Here is a 15,543-nt window from a genome sequence, read left to right on the forward strand (position 1 = left end):
CAGATGTCCCAGTGACGTCACGTCTCTGGGGTGCTGTGAGGTGTGAGGGACCCTAAAGGCGTCACTGCGTGTAGTGTTGATGACGCATCTATGACCTGCAGTGCTGTGTTCACACTCTTATTCCCACAAAATCCCTTTTAAGCAACGCTGCTTCTCATCTGACACTAAGCTTTGCCCCCCAGGCACGGGCTAAGATCAAACGTGCCACACACACTCTGCACATGCACACAGACGCTCCAGGACATGGAGCAACGTTCCCTGAGGTTGACCTGGGCACTTCAGCAGAGCACCTCTGTCCATGGCAGTAGGTAGTACAAACTTGGGTCAGACTAGCTACACTATCTATGCAGTCGACATCAAATGTATTCCAGCAGCAGTGGCGCACGCACGAGAGAGAGAGAGAGAGAGAGAGAGAGAGAGAGAGAGAGAGGGATTAGTTTGTGAAGCGAGCAATGAAGTGCCTGCTTTGTGGTTTAAGGTGAGGGGGATTACATGGGGTAAATCGACCTGCCCCCACCTGCCATTGCAGTATGACTGCTGCCACAGTATGAGTGAGTGTGTCACACACCAACCAGGGAGTAAAAAACACTATGAGGCCATTCAAATGGACAATTGGATGGTCCAGCAAAACCTGTGTGTGAGAAATCTGTCACAATCTCACACACAGAATTACAAATCAATCTAGAATTGATTATTTTACAAGCTTCTGTAAAAAAAACTGTTTAAATATAAAGATGTATTGACTTTTGAAAATCCATACACGCTGGATTCCTTCCAACTTTCGATAGCCAATATTTTTCCAAACGCCATTTGAATGAATTCACACCAGAGCCCCTTTTCACCACCACAGCAAATAACACCACAAAAGACTGCAATTGCTATTGATCCAACAATTTGAACGGTTTAGCAATAATAGCGAGGCTCACACACCAAACAGAGACAATCAGGATCAACAAAAGCAAAACAAAAATCCATCAGACGTGTGCACACGCGCACACACACACTGTGACTGAAAATAAATATACCAATTTCTTCACAATAGTTTCTGCAGAGAGAGTAGAGAGAGAGGTTCCATTGGCCCATTGTTTCCGGGTTCTATTATTGGAGGGGGGGGGATCCCCCTTTAGGGCAGACCTAGGCAGACCTCAGGACTGTTCTATTCAATGCTAGGAGTATTATGACACGCCCCTTTAGGCAGACCGGAACCTGGTCATGTTAGGTGCCCATAGCAACCTATTACATTGGCATATCATATACGTAGCCTCTTGCTGCAGCAGGGGTCGCCGGCGACCCTATTCACTTGCTGAAAATGCTTAACTACATCATAACAACATTGCCATGACATTACAGAGAGCCATAGTGCTGCGCTAAGGGGTTAAAGAATCTCTGGTTTCTGCCTTTGGCCATACAGACTCTGAGGTGGATGTGCGCTGGACTGGTGCCAAAAGAACAACAAGAGATCAGCCTGTTGGTGACACTCCTCTTTACACAGATACTAAATCAACAGCAGCTTTTCTTGAAAATGCATGTCAGGCCACTAAACTGTCATTCGTCGGGAAACTATGAGATTAGTTTTGCTCAAATAACTAAGCGTGGAGTTGTAATCTGATTGTGCAGCTAGAGAGCTTTAACCATTACAAACAGACAGAAGGTTACACAGAAATACAGACATCACGACAGATGTGGGAGGATGCAAGGTGTTCTCAGTCTGTCAAGTCTTACAGGCGTGTAGGAGAACACCCCACTTCACACCACTGGATATAAATGGAACGGAACACAGCACTGAACCTCTATTTCAGCGCCTATTCTGATACAAATGTCAGCTCTGGCTGTACAGCAGCACCACAAAACACCCCATGTGAAGATGTCATTGAATGGTGACAGCATTCACCAAAAAAGAAAAAGTGAGAACGGGTCGATGAAGAAGCCTTGGAGGAGAGACCCTGACATTTAAAATTAGGGGAAAACAGCTGGGTCTCTCAAGAGGCTGCTGTTGAAAAGGTGAAAGACACTGTGACAGAACCCATGTGTGCAGACTGAACTAACTCCCTCCACACTGGCACACTATTTATATTATCTCTCTATTTATAGTTGTGATGATCGGTAGGGCAGCATGTCATCCAAGTATTAGCCAATGTGGCAAACCTTGCCTTCACCACATTAACACAATGCATTATAAGAACATCACTGGTCTTATTAAGCTTTAAACGGCTACTGCCCTTTTGTTTGTTCACAGAACCCTTGTGATTTTCAAAATGGAACTCAATTACATGCAACATGAATGTTATTAAAACCCAAAATGATCAGGCAGTCCTACATGCAGTTGTTAGTCTGCCAAATGATGATTTGTAATTACCGACTGAAGCCCAAATAAGCACATTCCTGGAGTAGATCAAAGCTTTATAGAGGACAATGAAAAGTCTCATTTAGCCACCAACCAAGCGAAATACAGACTAAAAAACACATTTAAACTCCCCTTTCCCATTCACCTGAGAACATTTCCTACGCCCTACTGTTTCTCCAATCAACATCACTGTGTTCCCAGTCCTCCACAGCACTGCCACCCATCATCATTCTCTCCAGCCGGTCTCTATTGTCCAGGAGTATTACACATGATCCTGACTCAGACCTGCCCGCATGTGGACCACTGATTTTCAAGCAAGTTAAAGCCATGAGTGCCAGTCTCCAAGCAGAATGTTATGTCATGCAAATTACGAGCTCTTTTCCAAAATGAGATATATCCATTTTATAGAATGTTGGGAAATTGACATTTTTGTATTGGGAATTCCATTGAATTCCATTGCAAAATGCATTTCAATACAGGTTTAAAAGTGTGTTCTCAAAATGTTTGAATGGCAAGAATTCACACATAGATGATAGTACTTCTTAACAGTCAATTCAAATATTAAAATGCAAAAAGTCAAAAATGGTGGATATAGCGTTTTGGAAAAGAGCTCTTCAAATATGGCATTACATCTCTCACTTTCTCTCACCAACATTCTCCTGTTCCTGTACTGCACCGTTTACAGTATTTTGCCTTTGAATAAGGTCTACTACTCTATATTGCTCCACCACATATCTGTAGGCTATGTTCTCTTCAGTAAATCTATTTGGATAAACCTGTCTGCTAAGTGTTATGGAGTGTGGCATAATACAATGCAAGGTTATCTTATATACCTTAACCTACTCCTTATCCTAACTGTATCTAAGGTACAGCACACATACCATGTTAAATAGTTTGTTAAACTTGTTAAACTGCACCTAATAAATGTCACAGGGAGGGACCTTCAAATTAAAGAAATGTAATTAATGCTTCAGGTAAGCCACCCACCAATTATATCAGCATAGAACGAACCAACTAAGGCAGCGTAGAACTACAGTTTGTATAAGAATCTCTCAGCCATTGTGTGTAAAGAGAAGGTAAGAAGAAGTGAAAGCCATACACTTACCATCTACCGGAGAGGTTTTCAACCTGCTGCAGAGTCCCTGGACGTCTCCGTACGTCTCCTGAATCCTCTCTAGCCCCTCCGGCCCCCTGAGTTCCATGAGAGAGCGCAGCTCCTTGAGCGAGCAGCCGAAGTCCACGTCATGATTGGCCTCGGCCGCCTTGCCGTGCTTGGACCCCCGAAACGAGTTTCTGGCCATGATGTCACCGTGGTGGTGGCGGCACCCCACTCAGCGGTGGAAAGGAGGCCCCCCCAAAGGCCTGCGGAATCCTCAGTGGTGGCAGCCTCCCTGATTTCCCATAAACCTCTGCGGTTGCTCAGGGGCATGTGCAGCGGTACTCCAGGAACTTGGGCAAACGGGCATCCATTTTGATTCTACTAACTCTTGCATGCAGTCTTGTTTTACTTGGTCATCTTGATCAGCTTGAATCTTCAGCCTGGAATGGACTACATCTGTAAGTAAAAAAAACAAAGGGGTAGGGCCAAAGCATGATTAATCATGTATGAGAGCTTAGGTCTTTTTATGTTTGTTTGTTTTGTTTTATGCCTGATTTGCGGCATCACATCAGTCAAGGGGCCTCTTCATGAAGTGGAGATCAACAATCCATAAATCATGAGTTTTAGTTGCAGCCCTCAAGTCTCTCACTCAGAGCCAACCATGATAACACAGAGTGACAGGCAGGAGTCGTACAGTACTCCGGGTCATCCAGAGGGAATATCTCCAGACGTCTCCTGACAAAATAAGCTAAAAATAGCTTTTGCTTCATAGTGCTGCTGTTGTGCTGGAATAATGAACATGGGTACTAGAGCATGGTTGACTCTGAGGTCCTGTTTTTTTTGTCAGAAATGTTCGTGGAAAAAAACATGAAACAAGAAATGATGAGGAAAGCATGAGAATGAGGGAAATTATTTTTCTTCCGACTTAAACAAAGCCTCTGGGTTTTGACAGTTTGAGAAGAATTCATCTCAATTTCAAAGTGACATAGAATATCATTATGGCGTGCTCCCATCAGTAATTCTAACCTGAGGTACAATAGCAGACTGACTGACAGACATATGTTAAGTAGGTTCATAGGTCAAGATCACCAGAGAGGGACCCTCTCCATGTCTCAGGGAGTGATTGACGTGCAATATAAGTATTGTAGGTGTACTGTACATTCACAGACCAGCGGTGGGAAATTGGTGCTAATAAATTCAACAACTGTTCAATTCACACTGTTCTATTTCTCAAAGAACAATAACAAGACCGAAAAACAACCTCAGAGTCTGCAACTTCACACGACCAGATCCTAACACAGATATTTCCAAGACTCAACATCACCATATGTTCCCATAATAGCACAAACAGCGTAATGCTTTCAAAGCTAGAATAAATCAGTAAAACACATAGTCAAACTACAAAACCTAACAATCAGGAAACCTAAAGCTTAAAAAAAACACAAAACATCCAGCATAAGTAAAGAAATACTTACAACAAATAGCTTCATTTCGTCTATGACAGCAGCAGGAGGGAAACACTGGTTGCTATGCTCCTCTAGTCTAATCCCCTGGGACAGTAGCGGTAACCCTCCAGGAGAACTCTACAAAAGCCTGTCGTTTCCCAAAGGAACCCACAGAACAGGCCCAAAGCACTGGCAGTAACACAAGCCCCTTGGGCTCCAGACCAAATGAGACCCCCACAGATGTTCTGTTTACCCGAGGGCCATGAACAAAACGTTCTCCCTTGTAGGAAAAAAAAAAACGGTTTGACCTTCAGCGTACGCTCAGCACACGGTGCAGTGCAGGCTTCATTAGAGGAAAGGGCTCGCTAAATGATTATCTCAGGAAAGCCTCTAGCTTAATCTAATTAGGCAATCTGTGGCAGCAGAGGGATCCAGATCTACTGCGTTGAAGCTACAGGGGTTGAGGAACAGTGCCACAGAGAGGAAACTTGTTAACAGGTGCCACTCTCTGGACTTGGCGGGGTGTTTTTAAAATTCTGTCTGATTTCTCCATACTGCGACCTGGGGCTCCAGATCTACTGCAGCTACATGGGCTGAGGAGGCCAATGACAATGGAAAAGAAACTCACCACAGGAGCTATAACTATCCGGACTTGGGCGCTGTTGTATGGTTAGGGTTGTGTTTATTAAAATACTCAATATCCTGAGTAGCCTAAACTAAAACTAAAATTCTCTGTCTGATTTCTCCCTATTGTGATTTGGAGATTCAGATCTATTGCAGCAACAGGGGTTGAGGATCAGCCAGTGCCACAGAAATGTGGGCAGTGTTTTTTAACATGCTCTATTCTCAAATCAAATTTTGTCTCCAAACTGATCTGGGTATCCAGATATACCGCACTGCAGCTACACAGGTTGAGGAACTGTGTACTTTATAATGTAAAAGTTGCTGCTGTCTTTGTAAAATAATATTCTCCAATTCTGGCCATACGATTTCTCCACAATGTGATGTGGATGTCCAGACATGCTGCACTGAAGCCACAGGGGTTGTGGACCAGTGCCACAGAAAAGGAAGCTCGCCGCAACAACTCAGTAGACTTGAGCAGTCTTTGGCAGCATTTTTAGGGTAAAGGTAAGGCAGTGTTTTTAGGGTAAGGACAGGGTGGTGTTTTAAGGGTTAGGGTAGGGCAGTGTTTTAGGATAATGGTAGGGTGGTGTTTTTGAAATATCCTATAACCACCCAAGTGTTCCCATATCCTGGGTGTGTGACTTCTTCATACTGTGGCAGCAAAGCAATCTCTACCTACTGCAGCGAGGGGTTGGGGACCAGTGCCACAGGAGAGGGAAATAGACACAGAAACTCACTGGACTTGGGCATTGTTTTAACATACCCTGAGTATTTTCAAATTCTGGCCATACAATGTATCTACCCTGTGGCCTCTGATGTGCAGGTCAAAATCGAGCACAAAGATCAAATGGGTTAGTCTTAAAAACAGTTAATACATATATTGCATGTGACTTATCTGACTGATGACAAATCAGATTGGTCATGCCAGCTGGTTATGACATTATATTTACATATTTAAATCTTAGTTATTTTTATACAAAGTGAGGAAACTTTCCAGATATATGACTAATAGCATAGCACCCAAGCCCACAGCCCACACACACACACACACCTCATACAGCATACACAATTGCACAGCCTGTTAGAAAAAAATACATTCTCACTTGCCTCACATTCAAGCACACAATATGCACACACATACACAAAGCATTCACGCTTGCACATGCGTGCGCGCACACGCACACGCACACACACACACACACACACACACACTCAATCCGAGCCCGGAGCACATTTTAAAAGACTGCCTTGCATAGCCCCTTAACGTGTGCCGTTCCACCAGTGGAACACTGTAACTGAAAAGAAAACGTTTACTACCATCACTGTACCAGTACACAGGGCCAGTACACAGGTCCTAATAATACATAACGACTTGGTCATTGTCATTGTCATTGTGGTAACAGCTCATTTATAACAGGCGCTGTGTTTTACTGGGTTAATATCGTGATCAGAAGATGAACAAAAGTCAATGTTTACTACACTACCACAACATTACCAGGCTTAGTAATAGGCCTACATTACGATTTGGTGATTGGCACTAACAGCAAATTTAAGCTTTTAACAGGGGCCATGTCTTAACAGATTTACTGGTCCAACAACAGGAGATAGCCATCACATTACTGTATGTCACATACCAAATACTGTAACAAGCAGAAGCAATAGAAACTGCCATGCAGAGGATAATTCTTAAATATTCTGAATGTTAAGAGATCATTTAGGCAAAACAATGTGGTCTAAACCAGCAAATCATTGCTTGATGGATAGGAAGTCTAGGCCTGTAACAACGCTCAATGAAAGGGCCGCTGGTTTTAAGTCACTGTTTTCAGTTTCCATAAACCCATGTTCAATTCCAAACCAAACCTTGACAGATTTTGAACTTGCGGAAGATGGAATGCTTTAACTTTATCGTAAGAGATCTAGATATAATACAGCCACCCAGTGCAGTGCCTTGCACCTCAGTCCTCTTTCTGACCTATCAGCTTGCATGAATGCATGTGACAAAGAAATCTCAGACGACATCAAGTCTGATAGGTGAGAGCTAGCATTTCAGGCTGTCAGACCACAGATCACAACAAACTGTGAAGCAGCAGCATACATTGACAATGGCAACGTTTACCTGATGTTTTTAATTCCAAATGAATCATTCAAAATTAAATTGTTCCGTCAAATTTACATTCATTTAATTCTGCATTGGGAAATGTTAACACGACGTTTTCAATATTTGTAATTAAATGTCCCATGTAACCAAGGCCATTTAGATATGTCTTAGGATGGCAGATCTGAGAATATTAGGTAACACTTAACTTGACACCGGTGGAATAAGTCATTACAGTGTCATAATAGTGTCATGGCATAGTTATGCTCGTGTTAATAACATTATGTCCATGTCAAACATTTTATGACTTGGCCTTAAGTGACATTCGGTTATGACAAAGACAAAGGTTGTCTTTGCCATAATCGAATGTCAGTTAAGGCCAACAGTCATAATGTGTTTATGACATGTATGCCATAATGTTCATGACACTATTATGACACTATAATGACTATTGCTATTGCTATAGACTATGCCTATGACACCAGCGTCAAGTAAAGTGTTACCGAACATTACAGTACAATGGGTGATACTGACATAAGAATAGTGGCAGGTGATGTCAAATGGTTATCATTGCATGGCCATTTTATTAAATAAATGGCACAAATGGGCAAACATCAATATGGCACAACACAGTGGGAGAAGGCATTTCATTATCCATTAATGTCCTGTCTTGGAAGTAACCCCAATGTCATTATCCCTCCCTTGATGTCTCCATAAATGCCTAAATACATGGGGAAAGGCTGTGTAACATTCAAGCAGCAGATTCTGAACACGGCGCACAGCTGATCCAATTTGGCTGCATATAACCTAGAATGCTCTATGTAAGAAATGGCTCCAACCTGGCGGGGTCTAAATATATGGCATTCCACAATTCTACAGATGCATACGCTCACAAAATAATCAGCTGAAAAAATCGTGCGCAATTTGGAACAATTACATTGGCATATTCCTTTTGGCGTTATCTTACGCCCAATTGAACAAGCTGCTACCAAGTTTCGCAAACAATTCATTAGCTGCATGGCCAGCCTCAATTGCATTTAAATAGTGGAAAAGTGGGCCACGAATTGAAGTGCGGGCAGTCTGGTTCAACAGAGCATGTCTTTTAGGTGTCAATGTTGCATCTGCGTCGCTCACAGCTGGAAAATGAGCCGACGACCAAACCAAACTGACAAAAGCTGTTGAACACAGTCGTGATAACGGTTTGGTCGTGACACAAAACTGTGCCTCCAAAACAAGTCACTATAGACAACTTGCAATATTAAATTTCCAGTTCAAGCTAACATCTGATATCCACATAAAACATTTATGTCACCAACTTTTACCGCGTGACATTCGCTTAGTAATAAACTCTCAAGACTTGTCTCTCACCTCATCTCGCAGCCCAGTGAAGCGTGCGCACCATCCCTCTCCTCATCTCATCAACTACAGAGGCGCGGCTCACAGTGCAACAACTCCCCCGTGGATAAGTCCCGCCCATCACACTCCACGGGGTGTGTTGTGCGTCAAGGGGCACGGTTAGCCCATTCTCATACCCTGCCGATCGACCTCGGGAGTATAGGTGCGTCATGTCTAACAGGTGGCTATGTAGCATCCAACAGCACGACTATATCACACAGACAGTTTGCTTTATTCCACACAGTTGATTCGCCCATCATATAGCCTCATTTCCTCCCCCCTTTTTTTGGTCAAAATTGCGTAAATGTTGTGTCTATAACTACTGGTGGTGGAAATAATAATTCCCAGGTCCATATAGTAACGATTGCATATTTCATGTATGAATAGTAAAATGATTTTATAGCCTATGCTTGACGACAACTATAAATATGTAGCCTATGTGTGTTCGGTCCTCTGGCGCTTATGTGCCATACAGCATTCATCTCAATTGAAAGAACACCTAAAGCAAATGTCAAGACATTTATCACAGCCCAGATTCACCTCAGGTCCCTGAGCTGTCAGCTTAGCTGAAATAAAAATTGTGTGCGTGTGTGTGTGCGTGTGTGTGTGTGTGTGTGTGTATGTGTGTTAGTTTTGCCCTCACAGTGCCTTGTGACCACATGTTTGCCTTAAATATATAATATGCTTTCGGAAGGCTATCACATCCCCTTTTCACTATAGTCTGAAAACATTGCCTGGGGCGCTTTCTTTCTAAGCACGACTACATGTTTTTTTCTGTGTGTGTGTGTGTGTGTGTGTGTGTGTGTGTGTGTGTGTGTGTGTGTGTGTGTTGGTATCACATCAGTGTCTGATATTTTTGTCCAGGACTCAGTCTGGGTTTAGTTGCACCATGCCATGAATACAGACCACAGCAGCACCATGACCTCCGACAACAGACATGCACACACCAACACACACTACATGACCTCCGACAACAGACATGCACACACCAACACACAATCCATGACCTCGGAAAACAGATGTACACACCAACACACACACACGCACGCACACCTTCTCTCTCACACACTCTCTCTCACACACACACACTCTCTCTCTCACACTCTCTCTTTCTCACTTTCTCGCTCTCTCTCTCACACACACACACACACACACACACACACACACACACACAGGTGAGTAGCACACATGCTTTTCCTCTCTGACTATCTGAGTCACCAGCGTCTCTGAGCACGACTCTGTGCTCAGATGTCACTGTGTATTTGCATGAACTCCGGGGCAAAGAGCAGACCATGCCCTATGCAGGCCTCCATGATGGGAAGAATAATTACTCTCAGCTTCAACCCACTCGGTAGACTAGCCAGACCAGTGTCTTTTCATTTGTAGGTCACTGATATGCCCTTTAGTTCTATTTTACTCCGGGCTGTCACAATTTATGTATTTATTAAATGCATACTGGCCCAAGTATAGCAAACATGTATGTGTAAAGTGTCAAATTGATTTAAGGTCAACATTTAATACAGGGAAGCACAAAGAAATGTGTAGGTGAGGAAAAAAGGTGCATGCGTATGCTCTGTGTGTGTGTGAGTGTGTGAGTGTGTCCATGTGTGATCTCACCATTGACGATTATAGTATTCGCTGATGTGAACTTTTGACATGGTCAACTGGTATTAACATGAAGGCAGCATGAGTCATTATGCAATAGTAAAACAGCTGTTCCGTGAATGACGTCACATGACGGTGCTACTACTAGGGGTTCCATATTGGCATATCATGGTAATCATCTGCTATAATCATCTGTTATAATCTGTCTGCTGTACCGAGCATCTGTTGACATCCAGCAAGTCTGTATACAGTATGCAGCCTAGATATGTACAGGATCCAAGATCCGGTTCCGGATCCGGCAGGATAATAGGGTTTTTCAGACTATCCGGATCCGGTATCTCAAGCAGTGGATCCGGTATCCGGCAGTTACCTAAAAAGCAGGATCTGGGGCATCTCTACTTTTTACGTAGCCTAGGCTTTTCAGTCAGTATTTCACAACCCCAATCGCTGCATGGAGTGAAAGCCCTTTGGAAGCGGCCGTTGAAGGCAGTGTGGCAGTAAGCCAATGAGTCTTAAAAATAATTTGCGCCAACGTAATAAAAAGGGCCCACGTGTGCTAGCTGGCTATGTGTTTCAACCCTTTCGTAGGATCCGGTATCCGGTTCCGGATCCGGCAGGATCTTAAGCAGTGGATCCGGTATCCGGCAGGATCCTAAAAATCAGGATCCGGTGCATCTCTAATGCAGCCATTCCTCTTGCGTGTTTAGTCTATAGCCAGTGGAGTGGGGTGGGGTGGGGTGATGAGGGGTGAAATAGAGTGATGTCACATTTAAGTGACCAAGGCGGCGGGCGGGTGATGTGGTTCAGTGGGCTAGTGCGCCAGGGAACCACGTTCTATCCCGGCCCGAAGTCGATTCCCAATCCTTCCCCCATCTCTCTCTTTCCACTCTTTCCCTGCCCCTCTCACCGTTGTATGTAAAACAGGTGGTATCCCCCATCGATAGTTCAAAATATCTCATATTTGAAAAATATTTTGCACCCTCCATTCCAGATCTTCCATTTGGCGTTGGGGTGTTATTCGCCCCGTCGGGAAATATTTTCCTATAGTCACGTGTGGACAATACATTATCCCTTACATAATTGTTTATATGTCAAACACATTTTGTGATCAATATTCCTATGATACACTGATGCTGCCTGACAGTAAGTGATCTGTCCAAATGAGGATGCACTGTGCTATGAGGATGCAGTGAAGGGGCTATTTTATAGTGTATGAAAGTGATGAACTAATATTATTTTTTGATTTCTGATACAAGTTCACAGTGAAGCAAAAAAAACAAACATTTTTTCATTTCTACAGCAATCATTATCTGATGGCAGAAGCAAAACAACATGCTCCTAGAAACCCTGTTCAACAACATCAAAGTTCAAGTCTTAGTTCACTCAGGTTAATTAATCTTCTTAGAACGCTGAATGACATGTGCTGCATATTGTGTTACTGTCACTACATGTGGAAAAGCAAAATGGCTGCTAGAAGGAGAGGCGGTCGCTCAAATCTGTCCAGCTTTTGAGATCCGTCTCAACAGCAGCCAACAGGCGTTGCCTGGTTCTGTTATGATACCAGATCATATCAGACCATGATATCATGGTCATGCTATCAAACACACCACCCATACCTCTGGCTATTGTTTTCCAGGGTAGTTTAAGGACAGGTGTTAAAGTGGAGGTGTGGATGGTAGTGGAGGGGATGGGTTTGATTCAGGAGCCCGAGAGCCTCTCTGTATAGGACCTACAGAGAGGCAAGAGTAAGAGGCCAAAATATATTTTCTTCCACTGGCCCTGCAACTTCCAGGAGTACTCCGCCCTACATTACGATTTAAGTTGACGTAGAGGTGAGCAGGTCCCTCCATCATGGACCTCAGACACAGTCCCATCCATCCATCCTCCCCTTTTGTCTGCTGGCACGAGAGAATACTTAACTCCACTGCTCTGTCTCAGGAAGGGATGGTGAGAGAGCACGACCTCGCTAAAACAGGATTAGCTATAAATAGTGCCGCGCCGCGCGCATCCACTCGATTGGGCAGGGGCTAGCTGCGGCTCAGCTGGTGGCAGGCTCACTCGGCCGGCTTGCTCATCACCATCACCATCACCACCACCACCACCACCACCACCAGGTCCCTGCCTGCTTGACTGCCTTCCTGCCTGCCTGCCTGCTTGCCTAACACGCTTCACTGAGCACCGCAATTCTGCTCCACCGGGACCCAAGACACGGCTGCTCCTAGACACCTGCCTCCACTACAGCTCTCTACGGGCAATACAGCTGGACACCACTTTACACTGAGAGAAATCATGCCTGAGGGTACAGTGTGTTCTCAGACCATCCATCGTTTCATTTCATTGCATAATTACAAATGTATTCATTTGTGTATAATAGTGCACGTGCTGACAAGGAATGTGCAAATTGGATGTGAATGGTGAATTTGTGTGTGTGCGTCTGTGTGTGTGTGTAGTAGACACACATGCCGGCTCACGTGCAGAAATACTTGAATTTAACAGAGGATTACATCCTGGACACACTCTCTCTGGGTCGGTCCTGCCCTGTGCATCCTTTAGAGCACACACACACGCGCGCGCGCACGCGCACACGCACACACTGTGGGATTACCAGCACACATCCACGCCGACACAGCGAGATTACAGTGGCACATAGATGGACACCAACTACACAGACGCTCGGAATACAGACAGTAGGATTACAAACACACACACACACACACACACACACACACACACACACACACACACACACACACACTCGCCGGGGGATTAACATGCCGACCGACCACCCCAGCTCCACAGATAACGTAAAACTCGAAAAAGCAGCCCAACGTTTAATGACTTTATCTACTTACGCAATTCATATAATACAGCATAGTTCCTTTATGTTCCGCACACAGCAGAACAGAACAAGCAAGCATTACAGACTTATTCGAGGAGTTTGACAGCTGACCCCGCTAAGGCTAGTCCTGTTGCTTTCTACTGTCAATGTCCACACATCTGATCTATAGTTTTAGTGTGAGCCATAAAACATTGGACAAATGCTAGAGTAGCATCAATGACCGATCAATTATAGCATATGGCTCTGTAAATCTAAACACTTTCAAAACCGATCACCAAAGGCTGCACACAAATCTTAATCATAATCTAAAAAAACCCTCCTGTACTTAACCTGATAAAAAACATGCAAAGGTAACTTCAAAAAAAAAAAAAAAGGATGTGCAGAGGGGAAGAGTTTTCAGACACAGCACAGATACATCAAATCACAGAGCACAGTAGTTCCCCAATCCCAACTCACCTGATGCTGTGGAATTTGAAGAAGTCAGAAGAGTGCAATGCATCCGGTGAATAGTCCTCAAATTCACTTTTGTTCGGTGAAGCAGTCCCTAGTCTGTAATATGACAAAAGATTACCAACATTTCAATCCTGTTAGGGTGGATGATGCTCCGAGTCCGTACTGCTTGTGTGTGTGTGACAGACAGACAGCCGGCACAGTCACACACAGCACACATGCAAGTCCCAGAGAGAGGGGACCTTCTCCCGCTGCTCTCGCAGGGGCTATTTTAAGTCACAAGCTTTGTTAGCGTGCCAATCAAACGAGATCATCGATCAATCCCCCCAGTCACAGCAATTAACTCCTATTTGTGACTAGCCGGGAACTGTGGAGCGAAAGACAGAGAGAGAGTGACTGAAGGGGGATGTCACTACAACCTATATGCACACACCTTTACATTTCTAAGCAGATACTACGCGTGAGGGCATAGAAGAGAGCGGGGCCATGCATGTTGTGTTTGCATGGAGGTGGGCCATCCACTTTAATTACAGCTTCCCACATTGATGACACCTCCATGGGGATGCAGTCACCCCTATGCCGGGTTGTGCTAATGAACCTGTGTGTGTGTGTGTGTGTGTGTGTGTGTGTGTGTGTGTGTGTGTGTGTGTGTGTGTGTGTGTGTGTGTGTGTGTAAAATTGTGTGTATTGGCACTCTCTGCATGTGTATATACGCGCACACACGCACACACACACACACACACACACACACACACACACACACACACACACGCACACACACACACAATAGGACTAGCACAAGAATTGTGCCCCGACACTTTCCACATGAGCACATTTACACACATGAACACAAGACCCCACAAACAAACACACATACAACATGCACAAGCTGTGACACACACACACACACACACACACACACATCACACACACACAAGCACAAAATAACCTCACTAATCTTCTTCTCAATGGCTTAAAGCCTCTGAAGAAGCTTAATAATTTAAGAGGAAAACAGCATCAGTGCTTTTAAGGACATATGCACACAGATTAGCCCTGCAGTCCTCCGTGGACGCCCGCCCTCCCGCCATGCCCAGGATGGCCGTCTCCCTCCTCCCTCCTCCTCCTCCTCCTCCTCCTCTTCCACTGGCACACAGAAAATGAAATGACCTCAATCATTCACCGAGAGATTGAAGAGATTACAGTAACAACACCCAAATCGGGATGGTATTAGCAACACGGACTGAACACTGCACAACGATAAACTTAATACAAACAATATACTGTAGATAGATATTTTTCTGTTTTTTGTTGGTTTTGTTTATGCTTATCAAACGTATGGAACGTATGTATTGTTGGTGCAAGCTGTACGCCAGGAGCAGATGGGCAGTGAGACTGGCCACTCACTGTCGGCCCACCGGCTGGAGTTGGCGGTGTTGTGGTTCAGGGCCGAAACACCGCAGAGAAGGCTGGACACCACCTGACGATATCTGCTTCTGGCGTAAGGCTACAGCTACCTGCGAAGGTGGTTGAGGAAGGCACCTCCTCTGCATGCATTATGAATGTGTATTCCCTATGTTTGCCTAGTAATTGATACAATAAAGATGTTTGTGTCACAAGTCTTATTTTCTCTCGCTGACCCATGGGCAC

At 44.4% G+C, this 15,543-nt stretch overlaps 1 protein-coding gene across 1 annotated transcript in view; it reads right to left on the minus strand.

Annotated features, from left to right (window-relative positions):
* atp2b1b (ATPase plasma membrane Ca2+ transporting 1b) overlaps positions 1–3,814 on the minus strand; it is a 30,767-nt gene extending 26,953 nt beyond the window's left edge. The window contains exon 1 of the mRNA XM_063196227.1: positions 3,450–3,814. Coding sequence (XP_063052297.1) covers positions 3,450–3,645 — 196 coding nt within the window. The 5' untranslated portion in view covers positions 3,646–3,814. The remainder of the gene's footprint in view (positions 1–3,449) is intronic.
* Between the last annotated feature and the right edge of the window lie 11,729 nt (positions 3,815–15,543).

Source organism: Engraulis encrasicolus, chromosome 4 (genome assembly GCF_034702125.1).
Source record: "Engraulis encrasicolus isolate BLACKSEA-1 chromosome 4, IST_EnEncr_1.0, whole genome shotgun sequence".
NCBI classification, from domain to species: Eukaryota; Metazoa; Chordata; class Actinopteri; order Clupeiformes; family Engraulidae; genus Engraulis; species Engraulis encrasicolus.